This window comes from Capra hircus, chromosome 25, assembly GCF_001704415.2.
Source record: "Capra hircus breed San Clemente chromosome 25, ASM170441v1, whole genome shotgun sequence".
NCBI lineage: Eukaryota > Metazoa > Chordata > Mammalia > Artiodactyla > Bovidae > Capra > Capra hircus.
In genome coordinates, this window is record NC_030832.1 from 36,628,799 (window position 1) to 36,644,362 (window position 15,564).

Genomic DNA, 15,564 nt, shown 5'->3' on the forward strand with positions numbered 1-15,564 from the left:
GTTTGTCAGTTTCCCCCAGATCAACAATGCGTGGCCCAACATCATAAATATCGTGAGTCACAACTGGGCTCAGCATGGCTAACCCTTCCCACACCAGGTAGAGGGAGGACAGGAGCATCTTAGCTCTCATTCCTGCAGTGAAGGTGGCCCAATCAGGGCCTTTGAAGACAGGGGCAATGGGCAACTAAGACCCAGTGCAGCCAAATAAATAATAGATGTCCCAGGTGGTCCAGTGGTTAAGACTCCATACTCCCAATGCAGGGGGCCTGGGTTCACTCCCTGGTCAGGCAACCTGACCCCCATATGCTGCAACTGAAGATCATGCATGCTGCAACTAAGACCCAGTACAGACAAATAAAAAATAAATTTTAAAAGGGCGGGGGCACATAGACTTCCTGCCTCATTCCCAACTTCCTATGAATTTGTTGCACCTCCTCTAGAGATTTCTGGGGTCCCACATGCCCAGGAAGGTCCCTGTCATTGAGCAAGCCTCCCTGCCAGATAGAATAATCCAATCTCTAAGGGAGTGAGGACCTTGAACCTCCTGCAGGCTTGTCGGAGGCTAGAGTGTCTGGTGCTGTACTTTTTTTCTGCCTCCACCGGGTCAGGGAAACCATCACCTCTCATATCCCATGGCCACACCAACCATGCCTGCTAACTTTCCCTGGCCTTTAGCTGAAATTTGGCACCTATATCCAAAGCTCAGTGAGTCAGTCAGTTCAGTCGCTCAGTCGCTCAGGCGTGTCCGACTCTTTCCGACCCCATGAGTTGCAGCACGCCAGGCCTCCCTGTCTATCACCAACTCCCGGAGTTCACTCAGACTCACATCCATCGAGTCGGATCCAAATCTCAGTGGGTGTGTATTCTTTTACCACGAACATTTCCTGGATACATGTCATTTAAAACGAATTAACAAGTACTAAACTTATAAAACTACTTAACAGTTCAAAGGAAAATGTTAAAACAGGTAAGAAGGTAAACAATAAAGTCCTACTGTAAGGCACAGGGAACTATATTCAGTATCTTGTAATAGCCTATAATGAAAAAGAATGTGAAAATATATGTGTGTATATATATAAATATATATATATAAGTGAATCACTTTGCTGTACACCAGAACCTACACTGTAAAACCACTCTACTAAAAAAACTAAAAAATTATAAGATAAAAAGATAATAAATAGAAACAAAGGAAGGGCGGGAAGGCAGAAGAAGAAAAGTATCAAGATATTGATATTATTATTGCTCATAGTAGGGAATTAATTCCTAAAGAAACAGAATTAACAGCTATAAGTTATATATTCTATAACACTAACCATTGTTAAATAACTTAATATTCCAAATTATCAGAAGAAACATACACAAAATAAAGCAGAGTCCAAACAATAAAAGTGTTTTTTAAGTTATAAAAAATAGGGGAGAAAATGTAAAAAAAAAAAGCTGTCAATAATAAAAGGAAATGAGTTGAGTTCACCTATATTTCTTTAACACTGGCACACAAAGAAAAATCAAACTCTGCTATATATAAAAGATACATCTCAAAGTGATTCAGAAACTTTTTTGAATATTTTAATTTGATTGGAATACAGTTGATATACAATGTTGTGTTAGTTTCAAGTGTACAGCAAAGTGATTCAGTTACGTAAATACATGTGCTCACTCTTTTGAAATTCTTTTCTCGATTCAGAAACTTTTGATGGCCAAAAGTTTCCTAGGCAAATGCAAATGAGAAAGTGAAGGTCATAATATTATTCTCATTTATTATAATCCTTTTATTCCTTATTTCCTTTCTATAAGTCTTTTTTTCCTTTGGAATATCTGCCAGGGTATCCAAGGCTAAGAGTTTTGGCAATCTGTGTGCCAGCAGTTAGAGCACAATGTTTTGAAAACAACAAAGATCCAGTGTGTGGATTCACAGACACAGCTGCAACACAAAGAAAAAGAGGAAGAGTCTAAGACCAAAGAGTACCCTGGTTACAACTCTTACATTAAAATCACGGTGAGCGGGGTTGCGGGTTCGATCCCTGATGGGGGACTAGGATGCCACATGGCTCATGGCGAAAAAACTCAAAACAAAGACCTCCCTCCAGCACTCTGTGTGTCACAACCTCTTCCCACCCCTAGCTTCTGAAAACTACTAATCTGCCCGCTATTCGTGCAGCTTTGTCTTTGTGAGAAGTCATATAAATGAAGCGTTTGAGTTTGGCTTCTTTCACTCAGCATAATGCCTTTGAGAGTCATCCAAGTTATTGGTATATCAATTTGGGCTTTCCAGGTGGCACCAGTGGTAAAGAATCCACCTGCCAATGCAGGAGATGCAAGAGACACAGGCTCGATCCCTGGGTTGGGAAGATCCCCTGGAGTAGGAAATGGCATCTCTCTCCAGTATTCTTGCCTGGGAAATCCCATGGACAGAGGAGCCTGGCAGGCTACAGTCCCTGGGGTCGCAAAGAGTCAGACATGACTGACTGAGCACAATAGTTCTTTCATTTTATCACGGACTTATTCTGGGGTGTAGCTGTACCACAGTTTATTTAGTCATTCACTGCTGGATGAACGTTTGGATCATTTCCAATGTGTGGCATTTCTATGAGAACAGAAAATTTCACTTTTCGAATGCCAACATTAGGAGAGGGATCGATGGGTCATATGATAAGTCACAGAAGAGGAGACTGGCTCCAAAGCATGCCAACTCCATCACAGGCCAGAGTTCCCATCTAAAACCCGGGGCCTCCTCTTACCAGCTGGTGAAAGGAAGCAAATGCTTAACCTCTCTGTGTGTCAACTTCACTTTCCTGTCTGTTACCTTGTAAGGATTACGCGATGTATCCCTTTGGGATGTTGTGAGCAAGAATTAAATACGATGGTGTTCTGCCAAGTGGTCAGGCCAGTGGCTAGCAAACAAGCCCCCAGTAAATGCTGATGTGGAAGTAATGCTGAGTTTGGGCTACACACCAACCCCACTCTGGTGTCCCCGATGTTGTGGACATTCAACTTGGGACTCCAGCTGTCCAAAGACCACTGGCCATGGGGCTAACTCTGCAGTCAGCCCCAAACAGGCCCTGCTGTCCTCTGCACCACTCCTCGGTCCAGTGCTCAGTGTCGGTGGACCACAGCCAGCTTCATTCAAGAAACCTCTGCTTTGGGCTGACTCTCACTGGCTGGCTGATACCTGCAGGGCAGCCAGGAGTGGCTGGGAACAAATTACAGGAACTCCCTGGGTGTCAGACATAGATGGTACCTCGTTCAACCTCGCCAGCTGTTCCCAAGGAGTCAGCCAAGATGCGTTGCTAACATTTAAACCAAAGCCATCATCAGGGTTGGCTGGAGCCTGTTTGAAACCAGGACCTGAGAAGGCAACAGGTCAGTGCTCCAGGATCCATCAGACGGGTGCTGAGTCACACTCCTAGATTCTGAGTTCCTTCAGGATTCTGACCCAGAGCAGATAAATGATAACCTGGGACTAAATGCATTCACTGTGAATTAAATTACACATTTCACTTCTTTCGGAACCTGTATGTTTCTGGATAGAAATCAGTACCCGAGAAGCGTACTGATGTTTATAATTAATCAATCTGGGGCGCAAGATATGAAACCCCCACTCCACCCTGCCCTCAGCTAGGAAGGGAAGGCGAATAAAGGATGTTTGATGAACTGCATGGGACATACTGTAAACTAGTTAAATATCAGGCTTCCCTGGTGTCTCAGCAGTAAAGAATCCGCCTGCCAACGCAAGAGATGCAGGTTTGATCCCTGGGTCAGGCAGATCCTCTGGAGGAGGAAATGGCAACCCACTCCAGTATTCTTGCCTGGGAAATTCCACGGACAGAGGAGCCTGGCAGCCCACTGTCCATAGGGTGGCAAAGAGTCAGACACAAGTTAGCAACTAAACAAGTTAAATAGTTAACAGAAATGTGAAAATAAAACTAGACTATCCAGAGACTGACTAAAAGTGTGAAATGCTCAAAACTACCAAAAGAGGGAAAAGGCACAAACAGGATGGATGAATGACTCCAACAAGGAATCATGAAATGATGTAACTTGGAGCAAGAATGAATTTTAGGCCAACCTTCAGATAGGGTCACAGGGCAGGGTGGACAGAGGGGAGGAGGGTCTCTTTCTTGCATGGCTTAGGAGCCCACATCTGGGGCTCAACCACCCGGCTTAATGCGGGTTGGGGCAGAGGTCACATCAGGCGCCCTCCAGCCTGAGGTGGGGGCAGTCCTAGAGGGCATCCTTGGCCTGAACCCACGGCACAGCCTCGCTCCGAGCACAAGCACGGGGATGATGGGAGGACCCAAGTGCGAGCTCAGCATCTGGAGCCCCTTGGCCGCCCTCATCCCCAATCCCAGCGTGCTCACCAGCCTCCTCCGGGAGAGGGAGCACGTCACCACGTCCCTCAGCTCATTGCTACCAGCAGCTGTGGCAGCAGCACCCCGGCCCCCACCAGACCCTCACCCAACGCCCAAGAACCAGTACACATCCCTGGAGAAGCAGCCGGGTTTAGCAGAGGTCCCAAGTCACAGAAATTGCAGGGTGGGGATGTACATGAAAGAAGTGGGATGGGCAGGATTCCCTGGAGGTTCAGTGGTTAGGACTTCCTGCTTTCACTGCCCTGGGCTCAGCGTTCAATCCCTGGTTAGGGATCTTATATCCCATAAATCCTGGCGTATGGCCAAAAAAAAGGAGGGGTGAGGATGAGGGTACAGGGTCAGGGACATCATTCCTGAGTTGAAACATTTTAGAAGTGTGTTTCAGTCTTCCACTGACAGAGGTGAAGAAGGCCATTATGGGGTTTGGCAAACCCCAGTACCCCTGGTATCTGCTCCCCCTTCTTCCTTAGTAGCAGGACAGCCATGTTTTAGATGAGTATACAGTCATCCAGAACAAAAACTATATCTCTGAACTTCCTGTATGACCTTAGGATTAAGTTCTGGCCAGTGGGATATAAACCGAAGTGTTGTGTCTGTGATTCCCAAGAAATGTCCTTAAAGGGAAGAGCAATGACCTTTTCTTCGAACCTTCCTCCTTCCTGCTGGCTGAAAGTGTAGATGTGATGGCTGATGCTCCAGCAGCCACATTATACCATGCAGTGGAAGCTACATACTGAAGACAGGTAACAAAATTCTCTGTAAAGGAACCAGGTCCCTGATATCAAGGACAGCCCGCCAACCCTGAATGGCCTGCTTCTGGGTCCCTTTTATCTAAGAGAGAAGTACATTTCGATTACATTCCATTCAAGCCATTATAGTGTGTCTCACATACCTGAACCAAATCCTAACCAATAAGCAGAGGACATGAAAATCCTTTTTGTTGGCAGAAGTGGGGCAAGGATTATAATGGAAGTGGGGGTCCCCTGTGTTAGCAAACATGGGAGACAGAGGCACAAGGGAAGTAGAGTTGGCATCACTGGTGGTAGGAGCCTGACTGATTCGTGAATAAACAGACATGGTGAAGGAAGAAACGGGTCAGCACATCTCTGTAGTGGTGGTCATGCCCGAGAGTGGGATCACAGAGGACACTGGGGAGGCGACCATGTTGGACTACGAGGGACAGGTGTCACAGCTAGACAGGGGAGGTCCCCTTGTTGACAAAGGTTGGGGAGAGGCTCAAGGTGAAAACAGGAATTGTTCCCAGAAGTTCTATCCAATTTAAAGAACAGGCTCAAGTCCTTGTCCATCTAGCTTGGTGGCCAGAGGACTCCCTGTTAGTTCTTATATCCGCTGACTGCCCACAGCATCTCCTACTGACCTACACAGCCTGTTGATCCCAAGGAGGTCAGTCTGGCCCCACTGGGGGGTCACCTCATCCAGCATTTGTCCTCCTGTGGTCCTCTCCTCATGGATCTGCCCTGGCCACTTGTTAAAAATGCCTACTTAAGGACTCCACTTAATACCCGATGGATCAGCTCCTCTAATAGCCCTGTGAGTCTGACATATACTGAGGTCCAATCCACCTTTTGACAAGTTGGGAAACTGAGGCCCAGAGGATTGGGGCCCCTGCAGAGACCTCCCTGCCAGTCAGCAGAACACTAAGAACCCAGTCCAGGGATGCCTCCAATGCCCTGTGGATCTCCCAACACCTGCACCCTTTGGCTCTCTCTGGTGGTCCGCTGCTAATTTTAAAATTCTCTGAGATGGGGACACAACCTGCATAGTCTCCTCCATCCTCACAATCCTATGACAGACTGCAGGCTGAGGATGCCGGGTGGCCCCTCGCACATCTCCCAGAGCAGGGGCCTCTTTCTGCAGCACCTACTGCTGAGGCACAGGGCCTGTGAGCCCCAGGACCCCACGAAGACTTGCAGATTCCTCTGACTGGACTTTCAACTTCCCCCTAGCGCCTGGGGAAGCATAGTAGGGGCTCCAAGAACAGAACACCCTCCTCAGATCCCCCACCTACCCCACTACCGGCCTGCCTGCCTGCCCTTCCTGCCATCTCCCTACTGCAGCTCTGGCCCTGCCCTCCCCACGCCTGGGGTAGGAGGAGAGAGTGATGACATAACGTTGCAACCCCTTGCCGCCCCCGAATCTCAAGCATCTTCAGAGGCAACTTCCGCTTCCCTCTCCTACTGGCTGACCTTCCATATTCCACCCCCTCCCCAAAAAATAAAGTTCTGACTGGCTTCGGAAAGCTCCACAACCTGCCTTGCTCCACAGGTACTGCCCCACAAGTGGGCAAGAGCAAGCAGGCTACTCTGAGAACACGCCCTTCTCTTTTCACTTTCTAAGCTATCACTAGTTCACAACCCCAGGCTATAAGCTGTGCTTCATCTCCCTTATCTCCGTGCTCCAGCCTAGAGAAGTCAAGTGAGGTGCACGCGCGGCACAGACGGTTCGGGAGCTGCACCCCTACTACCCGCAAAGGCCTCCAGTTTCCGAGGCCGGAGAGGCTGCATTCCGCGCCACCTGGCGGCCGCCGCCCGCAAGCAGAACGTGGACCCAGCGCCGGGTCCCGCGCTAGCAAGGGCCGGTGTTTGTTCCCGCGTGATGGGCGGGCAGACTGGGGGCCGCCCAGCTTGGAGAGCCGTGAACGAGCGGCCCCGGGCGGGGCACAGCTCTGGATTCCCGTGGTCCTCGCGAGACCCCGAGACCCCGCGCCCTGCCCCGCCCCCCCGGCCCCTAGCGACGGCTGACGGCGACTTGGGGCGCTGAGGAGAGCTTGGCGGCCAAGTGAGCGTGCGCGCGCGCCCACCCCACGCATCGCCCCGCACCGCCGCGCGCGCGTGCACGCGCACGCTCACCCCGAAGCTCGCCCGCGTCGGCGGGTCTCCCACGCAGTGAGCGGGCTCCCGAGCCGGCGGCCTCAGGAGAGGAAGGGGCTTACGTGCGGCGCGCTCGCGTGAGCACACCGCTGCCCACTTTTTCCACCTCACCTCGGGCGCGGGGACCCCGCCGTGGCTGCACCGTCCCCATGAGTGACTCCCTGTAGGGCGGGACCTGGGGGGGTGGAGGGGGGCGGGTGGTCTGTACGGTCCAGGCCCCTCCGACCCGGCTAGGGGCGCCCGGGCCAGGCCGCTCCCACCTGCCGGCCGCGGCGACCAATGAGAGCCTGGCCTGGTGATGTCATGCCCCGAGCGGACCCTCGTGACGAAAGTCCGAGGTCACCCGTCAGGGAACCGGCGCGATCCCACCCGCGGGGGTTCCGGAAGTTTCCACTGCGGCGGCGGCGGCGGCGGCGGCATGCTGCCTCGCCCCGCAGCCTCTTCGCGTGCCACCACATTGGCCTTCCTGGGCGGGCGTCCCGGGGTCGCCTCTCCCTCCCGCGAGGGGTCTCCTCCCTCTTCAGGGGTCCACTTCCTGTCGCGTTCTGATCTCCTGTTCACAGGCTCATTCCCACAGGTGTCACCTTTCCTGCACTAGTGTTACCCGGCCCCCTGAGAGGGTCGTCAGCCAAGTTTTCGCGTGCTGGTCCTCCCACGCCACCCCTGCGCTGTCGTGGCCAGGGATGCTCATTTAGTCGGCCCCCAGCCCCGACTTGTCCAAGTGTGTGCGTCCGTCCGTCCGTGAGTGTCGGTCTCTGCGTTTGTCTCCGGCTGTCACTGCAGGAGGCCGTCCGCACGTGTCTGTCTCCGCGGGCTTCTTCTGTCCGTCTGCCTGTCCTTGTGGGTGTCTGCTCCGCCGCTGAGGCTCTTTCGGCCGTGTCTGTCAGCGCGGGTCTGTCCGTCTGTCGGCGTCTGTCACTGGAGTCCGTCTGGGCCCCGGGGTCTCCGGGTCTGGGCTCGGAGGGAGGGAGAGGGAGGGGAGGTGGCAGCCGGGGGAGGCAGGGAGGGGCGGGGGCGGAGACAAGGGGCGGGGGCGGGCGGGGGCGCCGAGCGGCCCGGAGGGGGTGTGTGCGGGGGGCCGGAGGCGGCGGCTGTCAGAGCCGGCTCAGCCTGCGCCGGGGAACATCGGCCGCCTCCAGCTCCCGGCGTGGCCCGGCCCGGCCTGGCCCGGCCGCCTCAGGTGAGTCTCCCGCCCCACCCGGGACCCCCACCACCACCACTCCGGGCAGCGGTCCATCCCGCGGCCTGGGTACGGTGAGCTCCCCGAGGGACCCAGGCCCCCAAAACGGGACGCCCCCTGCGCCCCCAGGGCCTGCCCAGCGACGCCCCCCGCCGCCCCACACTCATCCTTAACTCTTCCCTCGCCGCCACCGCATACTCACGGTTGCCCGCGCGGGAGACGGCAGCCCGCAGGGCCCGCCGCCGCCTCTGCTCCCGGATTCCTGTGGGGACCCCCGACCGCCGCTGCCCCTGCTCTCTCCCAAGTCCGGAGCCCCCCGGAAGATGCCCCCAGCTTGGGGGCGGAATCTGAGCTGCGCAGGTTCCTGGAGCGCGGCTGGGTCCTCCGGGATCCCGCGACCCCAGTGCCCCTGCGCAGCGCCAGCCGAAGCCCCCTCCCAGACGCAGGCGTCCCCCTCCCGCGGGGACTCCGTCTCTATTTTGGGGATAGGGGAGGCTTAGCGGAAGCCCCGAGTTATAATTAGCCCCACTCGGGTTTCCTAGTTAATCTCCATCACCACCACCCAGCTCAGGACGGCGGGGGCTGGGTGAGGGGTGACCGGCGGGAGAGGGGGGTAGTTCCGACCCGGGGAATTTTGATCTCTTGGCTGGAGATGCCGGAACCGCAGCAGCTGCTGCCCCAAAATAGCGCCCCTGCCCCTGCAGCCGGGGATCTCCGGAGCTTCGAGAATACAGGCGTCCCGGCTCGCCCTGCAGACCCCTCGGCAATGCCCGCGATCCCCCAGACCCCCGCCCCAAGTTCCCGGCTCCTGGACTCGGGGCGGGGAGCGCCGTCCTTTTCTCGGTCTCTACTGCCCCCCGCCGGCGGCAGCGTGCACCGCAGCATCGGATGGATGGAGGACTTAAGTCCTGGGGGGCCAGGGCTGGCTAGCCTGTTGTCTGAAGCTAGGCGAGAGGGGTGCGCAGTAGACGGGCACCCGCCGGTATCAGTGCGCTGTGTCAGACAGTGGATGAGGCGGGGCTGGGTGGAGCAGGGTATGGAGTATGCAGGATTTGGGCTACCCCAGGGCCTGTGACTCCCACACCGTGAATGCCCAACCCATACCCCTCCAGGGCCCGGCCCTGGCCAACTGCAGGAGAGGCTGCGCCTTCACGCCACCTCAAGTTCCCCCATCGGGCGCCTCCCGTCAGTGAGGGCCCCGCCCCTGTCGGTGGCCTGCGGCCTCTAGTTGTGGTGCCTCCGCTGGGCCCAAGGCGCTCCACTGGGGGAAGGAGGTGAGGGCAGTGGGTTCTGCCTCGCAGGGGAGGGTATTGCTGGGCAGGTCTGTCTCTGTTCCCTGCATTTGTCTGTGTGTGTGTGTGTGTGTGTGTGTGCACGCGTGCGTGTGCCTGATCTCTGTCCCCTCTAGCTTCTTGTATGTCCTTGTCTCTGCCTGTCTTCCTCCCTCCCTCCACTCTCTCCTCCTCTCTGCCAAACTGCCCCACCTCCTCTGCAGCTCAGTGATAACCCCTGGGCAAGAGTGTTACCTAATCATCTCCTCCCTCCTGGCAGCCTTGAGCCTTCAGCCTCTGCCTTTCTTTCTCCCAGCAGACGCCTGCCTGCCCTGGCAGCCATGAGGCCCCCGTGGTGTCCCCTGCACACACCCTCCCTGGCTTCCCCGCTCCTTCTCCTCCTCTTCCTTCTGGGAGGAGGGGCAGAGGCCGAGGGCCCAGAGGACCCAGAGCTCCTGGTGATGGTGCGTGGGGGCCGGCTGCGGGGCCTCCGCCTAATGGCCCCCAGGGGCCCTGTCTCTGCTTTTCTGGGCATCCCCTTCGCAGAGCCACCTGTGGGCCCCCGTCGCTTTCTGCCACCGGAGCCCAAGCGGCCCTGGCCAGGGGTGCTGAATGCCACAGCCTTCCAAAGCGTCTGCTATCAGTATGTGGACACTCTGTACCCTGGCTTTGAGGGCACCGAGATGTGGAACCCCAACCGCGAGCTGAGTGAGGACTGCCTCTACCTCAACGTGTGGACACCGTACCCCCGGCCATCGTCCCCCACCCCTGTCCTCGTCTGGATCTATGGGGGTGGCTTCTACAGCGGGGCCTCCTCCCTGGACGTGTACGATGGCCGCTTCCTGACCCAGGCCGAGGGGACTGTGCTGGTGTCCATGAACTACCGGGTGGGCGCCTTTGGCTTCTTGGCACTGCCAGGGAGCAGGGAGGCCCCAGGCAATGTGGGGCTACTGGATCAGAGGCTGGCACTGCAGTGGGTGCAGGAGAATGTGGCAGCCTTCGGGGGGGACCCAGCGTCAGTGACTCTGTTTGGGGAAAGTGCAGGTGCCGCCTCCGTGGGCATGCACCTGCTGTCCCCACCCAGCCGGGGCCTGTTCCACAGGGCTGTGCTGCAGAGTGGGGCACCCAATGGGCCCTGGGCCACAGTGGGCGTAGGAGAGGCCCGCCGCAGGGCCACACTGCTGGCCCGCCTCGTGGGCTGTCCCCCGGGTGGGGCTGGTGGCAATGACACAGAGCTGGTGGCCTGCCTGCGGGCACGGCCAGCTCAGGACCTGGTGGACCATGAGTGGCGCGTGCTGCCTCAGGAAAGCGTCTTCCGCTTCTCCTTCGTGCCTGTGGTGGACGGAGACTTCCTCAGTGACACACCCGAGGCCCTCATCAATGCTGGAGACTTCCATGGCCTGCAGGTGACTAGTGGCTAGAGTGGGTGGAGCTGGTTCCACTAGGCCTGTTCTCCCACCCGCCCCGCCCCTTGGGGACCCAGGCATGAGGGTGCCTCCAGACCCACTCCCAAAGGCCCAGGCTTCTGGGACCCGTGGCCCCCTCCTCTTCCCTGAGGGCTCCATCCCAGGGTGGTCAGAGGGACAGAGAGGAAAGGAAATGTGGGTATATTTTCTCTTTCTCTCTTTCCCTTCCCCAATCTCGAACTCTCTTCCTCCCTGGTTCCGGATCTATAACTCTTCATGTCTCTGGCTCTTTGTCCATCTGTTTCTGTTTGCCTGTCTGTCTGTGCTTCCCCTCCCCCGCCCATCCCTCCATCCTGTCCCCCTAGGTGCTGGTGGGTGTGGTGAAGGATGAGGGCTCCTATTTTCTGGTTTATGGGGCCCCAGGCTTCAGCAAAGACAACGAGTCTCTCATCAGCCGGGCCCAGTTCCTGGCCGGGGTGCGGGTCGGGGTCCCCCAGGCAAGTGACCTGGCTGCCGAGGCTGTGGTCCTGCATTACACAGACTGGCTGCACCCTGAGGACCCAGCACGCCTGAGGGAGGCTTTGAGTGATGTGGTGGGCGACCACAACGTCGTGTGCCCCGTGGCCCAGCTGGCTGGGCGACTGGCCGCTCAGGGCGCTCGCGTCTATGCCTACATCTTTGAACACCGTGCATCCACGCTCTCCTGGCCCCTCTGGATGGGGGTCCCCCATGGCTACGAGATCGAGTTCATCTTCGGGCTCCCCCTGGAACCCTCGCTCAACTACACCATCGAGGAGAGAACCTTTGCCCAGCGACTGATGAGATACTGGGCCAACTTCGCCCGCACAGGGTCAGCGGTGCTGAGGGAAGGAGGGCCTCTAGGAGCCAGGGATAAACAGACAGAGAGAGGGGGAGATAAGCAGGCACAGAAACAAAAGGCCAAAGAGAGAGGGCAAGTTCACAAAGGAAAGGAGACAAAGAGGGAGAGAAAGAATGACAAAGGAGACCCTGAGAGAAGGGAAGGAGGAAGGCAAGATCCTGATGATACAAGAACAGAGCGGAGGGATAAAGGGGTCACCGTAGCAGATAGGAGCAGGGACTGTAGAGCTGCATCAGCCGGACCAGTGATGACTTTATTAGCTGTCTGAAGAAGGGGACCATAAATATCCCCATCACCTGGGTGTCGGCCAAAGTAATGATGTTCCTAGAGCTATGACTGGGCCTGGTTATAGAGAAAGGGCCCAGTAAATCATAGCAATTTTTTAAATGGGAGAAACAAAGATGGAACAGAAATAATTGAGGGTAAAGAAGAGGAACAATGGGGAGTTCCCTGATGGTCCAGTGGTTAAGACTTCCGGCTTCCACAGCAGAGGGTGTGGAACTACTGCATGCAGAGTGTGGCCAAAAAAACCCACACCAAAGAACAAGAATAGGAACAACAGAAAGAGGGAGGGCAGGAGGAAGGGAAAGACCCCAGAGGACAGAGCACAGTGGAAAAGAGAAAGGATTAATGAGGTGGTGGGAGGGGGGGAAATGGGCTCTCCCGGGAGCCTCGAGGGCAGGGCAGGGGTCAGGAAGCAGGCCGCCCCCTCCTACTCTCCATCTCCATTCCTCAGACCCCAGGGGCTGAGCCTCCCCTTTCCTTCCGCAGAGACCCCAATGACCCCCGGGACCCCAAAGCCCCACAGTGGCCACCGTATACGGCGGGAGCACAGCAGTATGTGAGCCTGAATCTGCGGCCGCTAGAGGTGCGGCGAGGGCTGCGAGCCCAGGCCTGCGCTTTCTGGAATCGCTTCCTGCCCAAACTACTCAGCGCCACCGGTACGCCGGGGCCTGCGGGCAGGGGCTGGGCGGAGCGGGGGCGGGGGCGTAAAGGGGCGTGGAGAAAGAGAGAGAGGGGATTGGGAGCTGGCCGGGTGTAACCCCTCTCTTCTCCCCCCAGCCTCGGAGGCCCCCTGCACCTGCTCAGGCCCCGCCCACGGGGAGGCAGCCCCGAGGCCCAGGCCCGGCCTCCCCCTGCCCCTCCTTCTCCTCCTCTTTCTCCTCCTCTCCCGGCTCCTGCGGCTGTGACCACGGCCTCTCCCCCTCCGGCCTCAGGGCCCACACCCCCTCCTCTAAAGAGTGGTCGGATCGTGGGGAAGGGCCTCATTCAGGGATCTCCGACCCAGCGCCCCCTCCCTCCTCAAACCGAGAAACTGAAACTAGACAGGGAAGGGAGAGAGGAGGGGTGGGGGGAGGGGGGCGGTACACCTACGACCCATCTCAGGGACCCACACACCTTCATTGTTTAAATGGAAATGAAAAAGCCAGTTTTCTTTTTTTATATATAAAATTATTCTCTGGAGCCTGAGCTCGGTGTTGGGGGGTGAGGGAGGCCCTGGGGCTAGATAGCACCCCCTAGTGGAGCTATAAACGCCAACCATTTCTGTCTCTTCTCTTTTCCCCACCAACCCACGGACCTCCTCCTCTGATCCCTTCGGTCCTCCTGTCTTCCGGTCATCTTCCCCTCCCTCCTCCCTACCGCCATCCTTCTCTGGCTCCGCCTCTACCCTCGCCCGCCCTCTGGTCTTGTCTTTCGCATATTCTCCTGATCCTCTTTCCACCACTTCACGTGGTCACCTGCATTCTCCGTGTCCTCTCTGAACTCACGCTACCCCCTCTCCAACCCCCGCATGTCCGTTCCCGTTCTTCCCTATGTCCTCTCCCCACCCACTTGCCGGGCACTCTGGCCGTAGACACGCTGGACGAGGCGGAGCGCCAGTGGAAGGCCGAGTTCCATCGCTGGAGCTCCTACATGGTGCACTGGAAGAACCAGTTTGACCATTACAGCAAGCAGGATCGCTGCTCAGACCTGTGACCCAGGCGGGACCCCCACATCCCCTGCCCTGCCCGCTCTGCCTGGCCCCTCAGCTGTATATACTATTTATTTATGGGCTGGGATATTACACGGAGGATCCCTAGACCCTGCCCACCCACCTCCGACTTTCCCCTGGGGCTCCCGGCCCTCTGCATGCCTCGGGCCGAGCCCCCTCCCCCGCGGTGCCTTCGCCCTCTGGGCTGCCAATAAACTGTTAACAGCCACGGGAGTGTGCGCGACTGGGGAGTCGGGGTCCGGGTAGAATGCTCCAACCTCTGGGGCGGAGTGAATAAAGGGGTGGGTGCTAAAGTCGGAGCGGGGAGAGGAAGCTGGGCGCAGCGTACTGTCTTCCCAGCCGCAGCCTGTAGGGCCCGCCCGCGAGTAGGAGTTCACGCCTGCGCAGTGAGGCTGGCGGTGCGGGCGCGGCGGTGCATTGTGGGAGACCCGAGGACCTGCTTGGTTCCTCACCGCCGCGATCGCGCCATGTGCTGCTACCAGGGGCCGGACGAGCGATCCCGGGGCCCTTGCGCCGGTGCTGCCTGCGATCAGCCCTAGACTCGGGGTGGAGGAGAGCTGGAACCTGGAGTTCGCGCCGCGCTGCCTGGAGGACGCACCTGCCTGGCCCGAAAACCGCCGCTCCCGCCCACCGCCCTGGAGCTGCTGAAAGACGTCCACCTGGGCCTGGCCCTGCCCGGCCGCGGCCCCACCCGCCTGGCCGTCGTCTCGGGCCACTACCTCTACTACCACTACGGCTGCGACGGAGTGGACGACCGAGGCTGGGGATGTGGCTACCGCACTCTGCAGACGCTGTTCTCATGGCCAGAGGGCCGGCCCGTGGCCGTACCCGAACTGGCTGCAATGCAGGCGGCCCTGGAGGACATGGGCGACAAGCCCCCCGGGTTCCGGGGCTCTCAGAGCTGGATCGGCTGTGTAGAAGCCAGCCTCTGCCTGGACCACTTCGGGGGGCCCCAAGGGCGGCTGCGTCATGTTACCCGTGGAGCAGGGCTTCAGGGGGAACTGGAGAGGCTCTACTCCCACTTCGCGGGGGGCGGGGGGCCTGTAATGGTTGGCGGGGATGCAGATGCCCAGTCCAAGGCCTTGCTGGGAGTATGCCTGGGCCCAGGCACCGAAGCCTACGTCCTGGTATTGGACCCTCACTGCTGGGGTGCTCCGAAGAACCCCAGCGAACTACAGGCTGCTGGTTGGGTGGGCTGGCAAGAGGTAAGCACAGCCTTTGACCCCCACTCCTTCTACAACCTGTGCATGACCAGCTGTAACTCCCAAGAGCAGACCTGTGCCCTGGACTGAGGCTAAGTTCCCAGCACTGAGCTGCCTCTAGCCCTGTACACATTCATCCACCCTCATCTCAAAGGCAGAGGCTGCCTAATGTCAGACCCCCAGGAAATTCCAGCAAAGCCTGGGACCTTTGCTGTCAATAAAGTGGGAAGACCCAGCTAACCATGGCCCCAGCAATTTGGGGGGAGAATTCAGGGAGGTCTATATTGTACTCTATATATCTATATATATAGATATAGATATAGATACACACACACGTATATATTCAGCCTGCAATGCAAGAGACCCAG

At 57.3% G+C, this 15,564-nt stretch overlaps 2 protein-coding genes across 7 annotated transcripts; both read left to right on the forward strand.

Moving 5' to 3' along the window:
• On the forward strand, positions 8,281 to 14,336 carry ACHE (acetylcholinesterase (Cartwright blood group)). Of its 6 annotated transcripts, none has more exons than XM_018040586.1 (5): positions 8,281 to 8,444; positions 10,035 to 11,121; positions 11,487 to 11,971; positions 12,773 to 12,942; positions 13,857 to 14,202. In XM_018040586.1, the coding sequence occupies exons 2-5, from the start codon at positions 10,057 to 10,059 to the stop codon at positions 13,976 to 13,978; spliced, it is 1,842 nt and encodes a 613-aa protein (XP_017896075.1). In that variant the 5' UTR covers positions 8,281 to 8,444; positions 10,035 to 10,056; the 3' UTR covers positions 13,979 to 14,202. The 6 variants fall into 6 exon arrangements, with proteins under 6 accessions (XP_017896075.1, XP_017896074.1, XP_017896073.1 ...); XM_018040585.1 differs by having other exon boundaries at positions 8,332 to 8,444; positions 13,064 to 14,202; XM_018040584.1 differs by having other exon boundaries at positions 8,352 to 8,444; positions 12,773 to 12,869; positions 13,857 to 14,336.
• On the forward strand, positions 14,401 to 15,468 carry UFSP1 (UFM1 specific peptidase 1 (inactive)). Its single transcript, XM_018040589.1, has one exon. It carries the CDS (start codon positions 14,837 to 14,839, stop codon positions 15,284 to 15,286), a length of 450 nt encoding a protein of 149 aa, XP_017896078.1. The 5' UTR covers positions 14,401 to 14,836; the 3' UTR covers positions 15,287 to 15,468.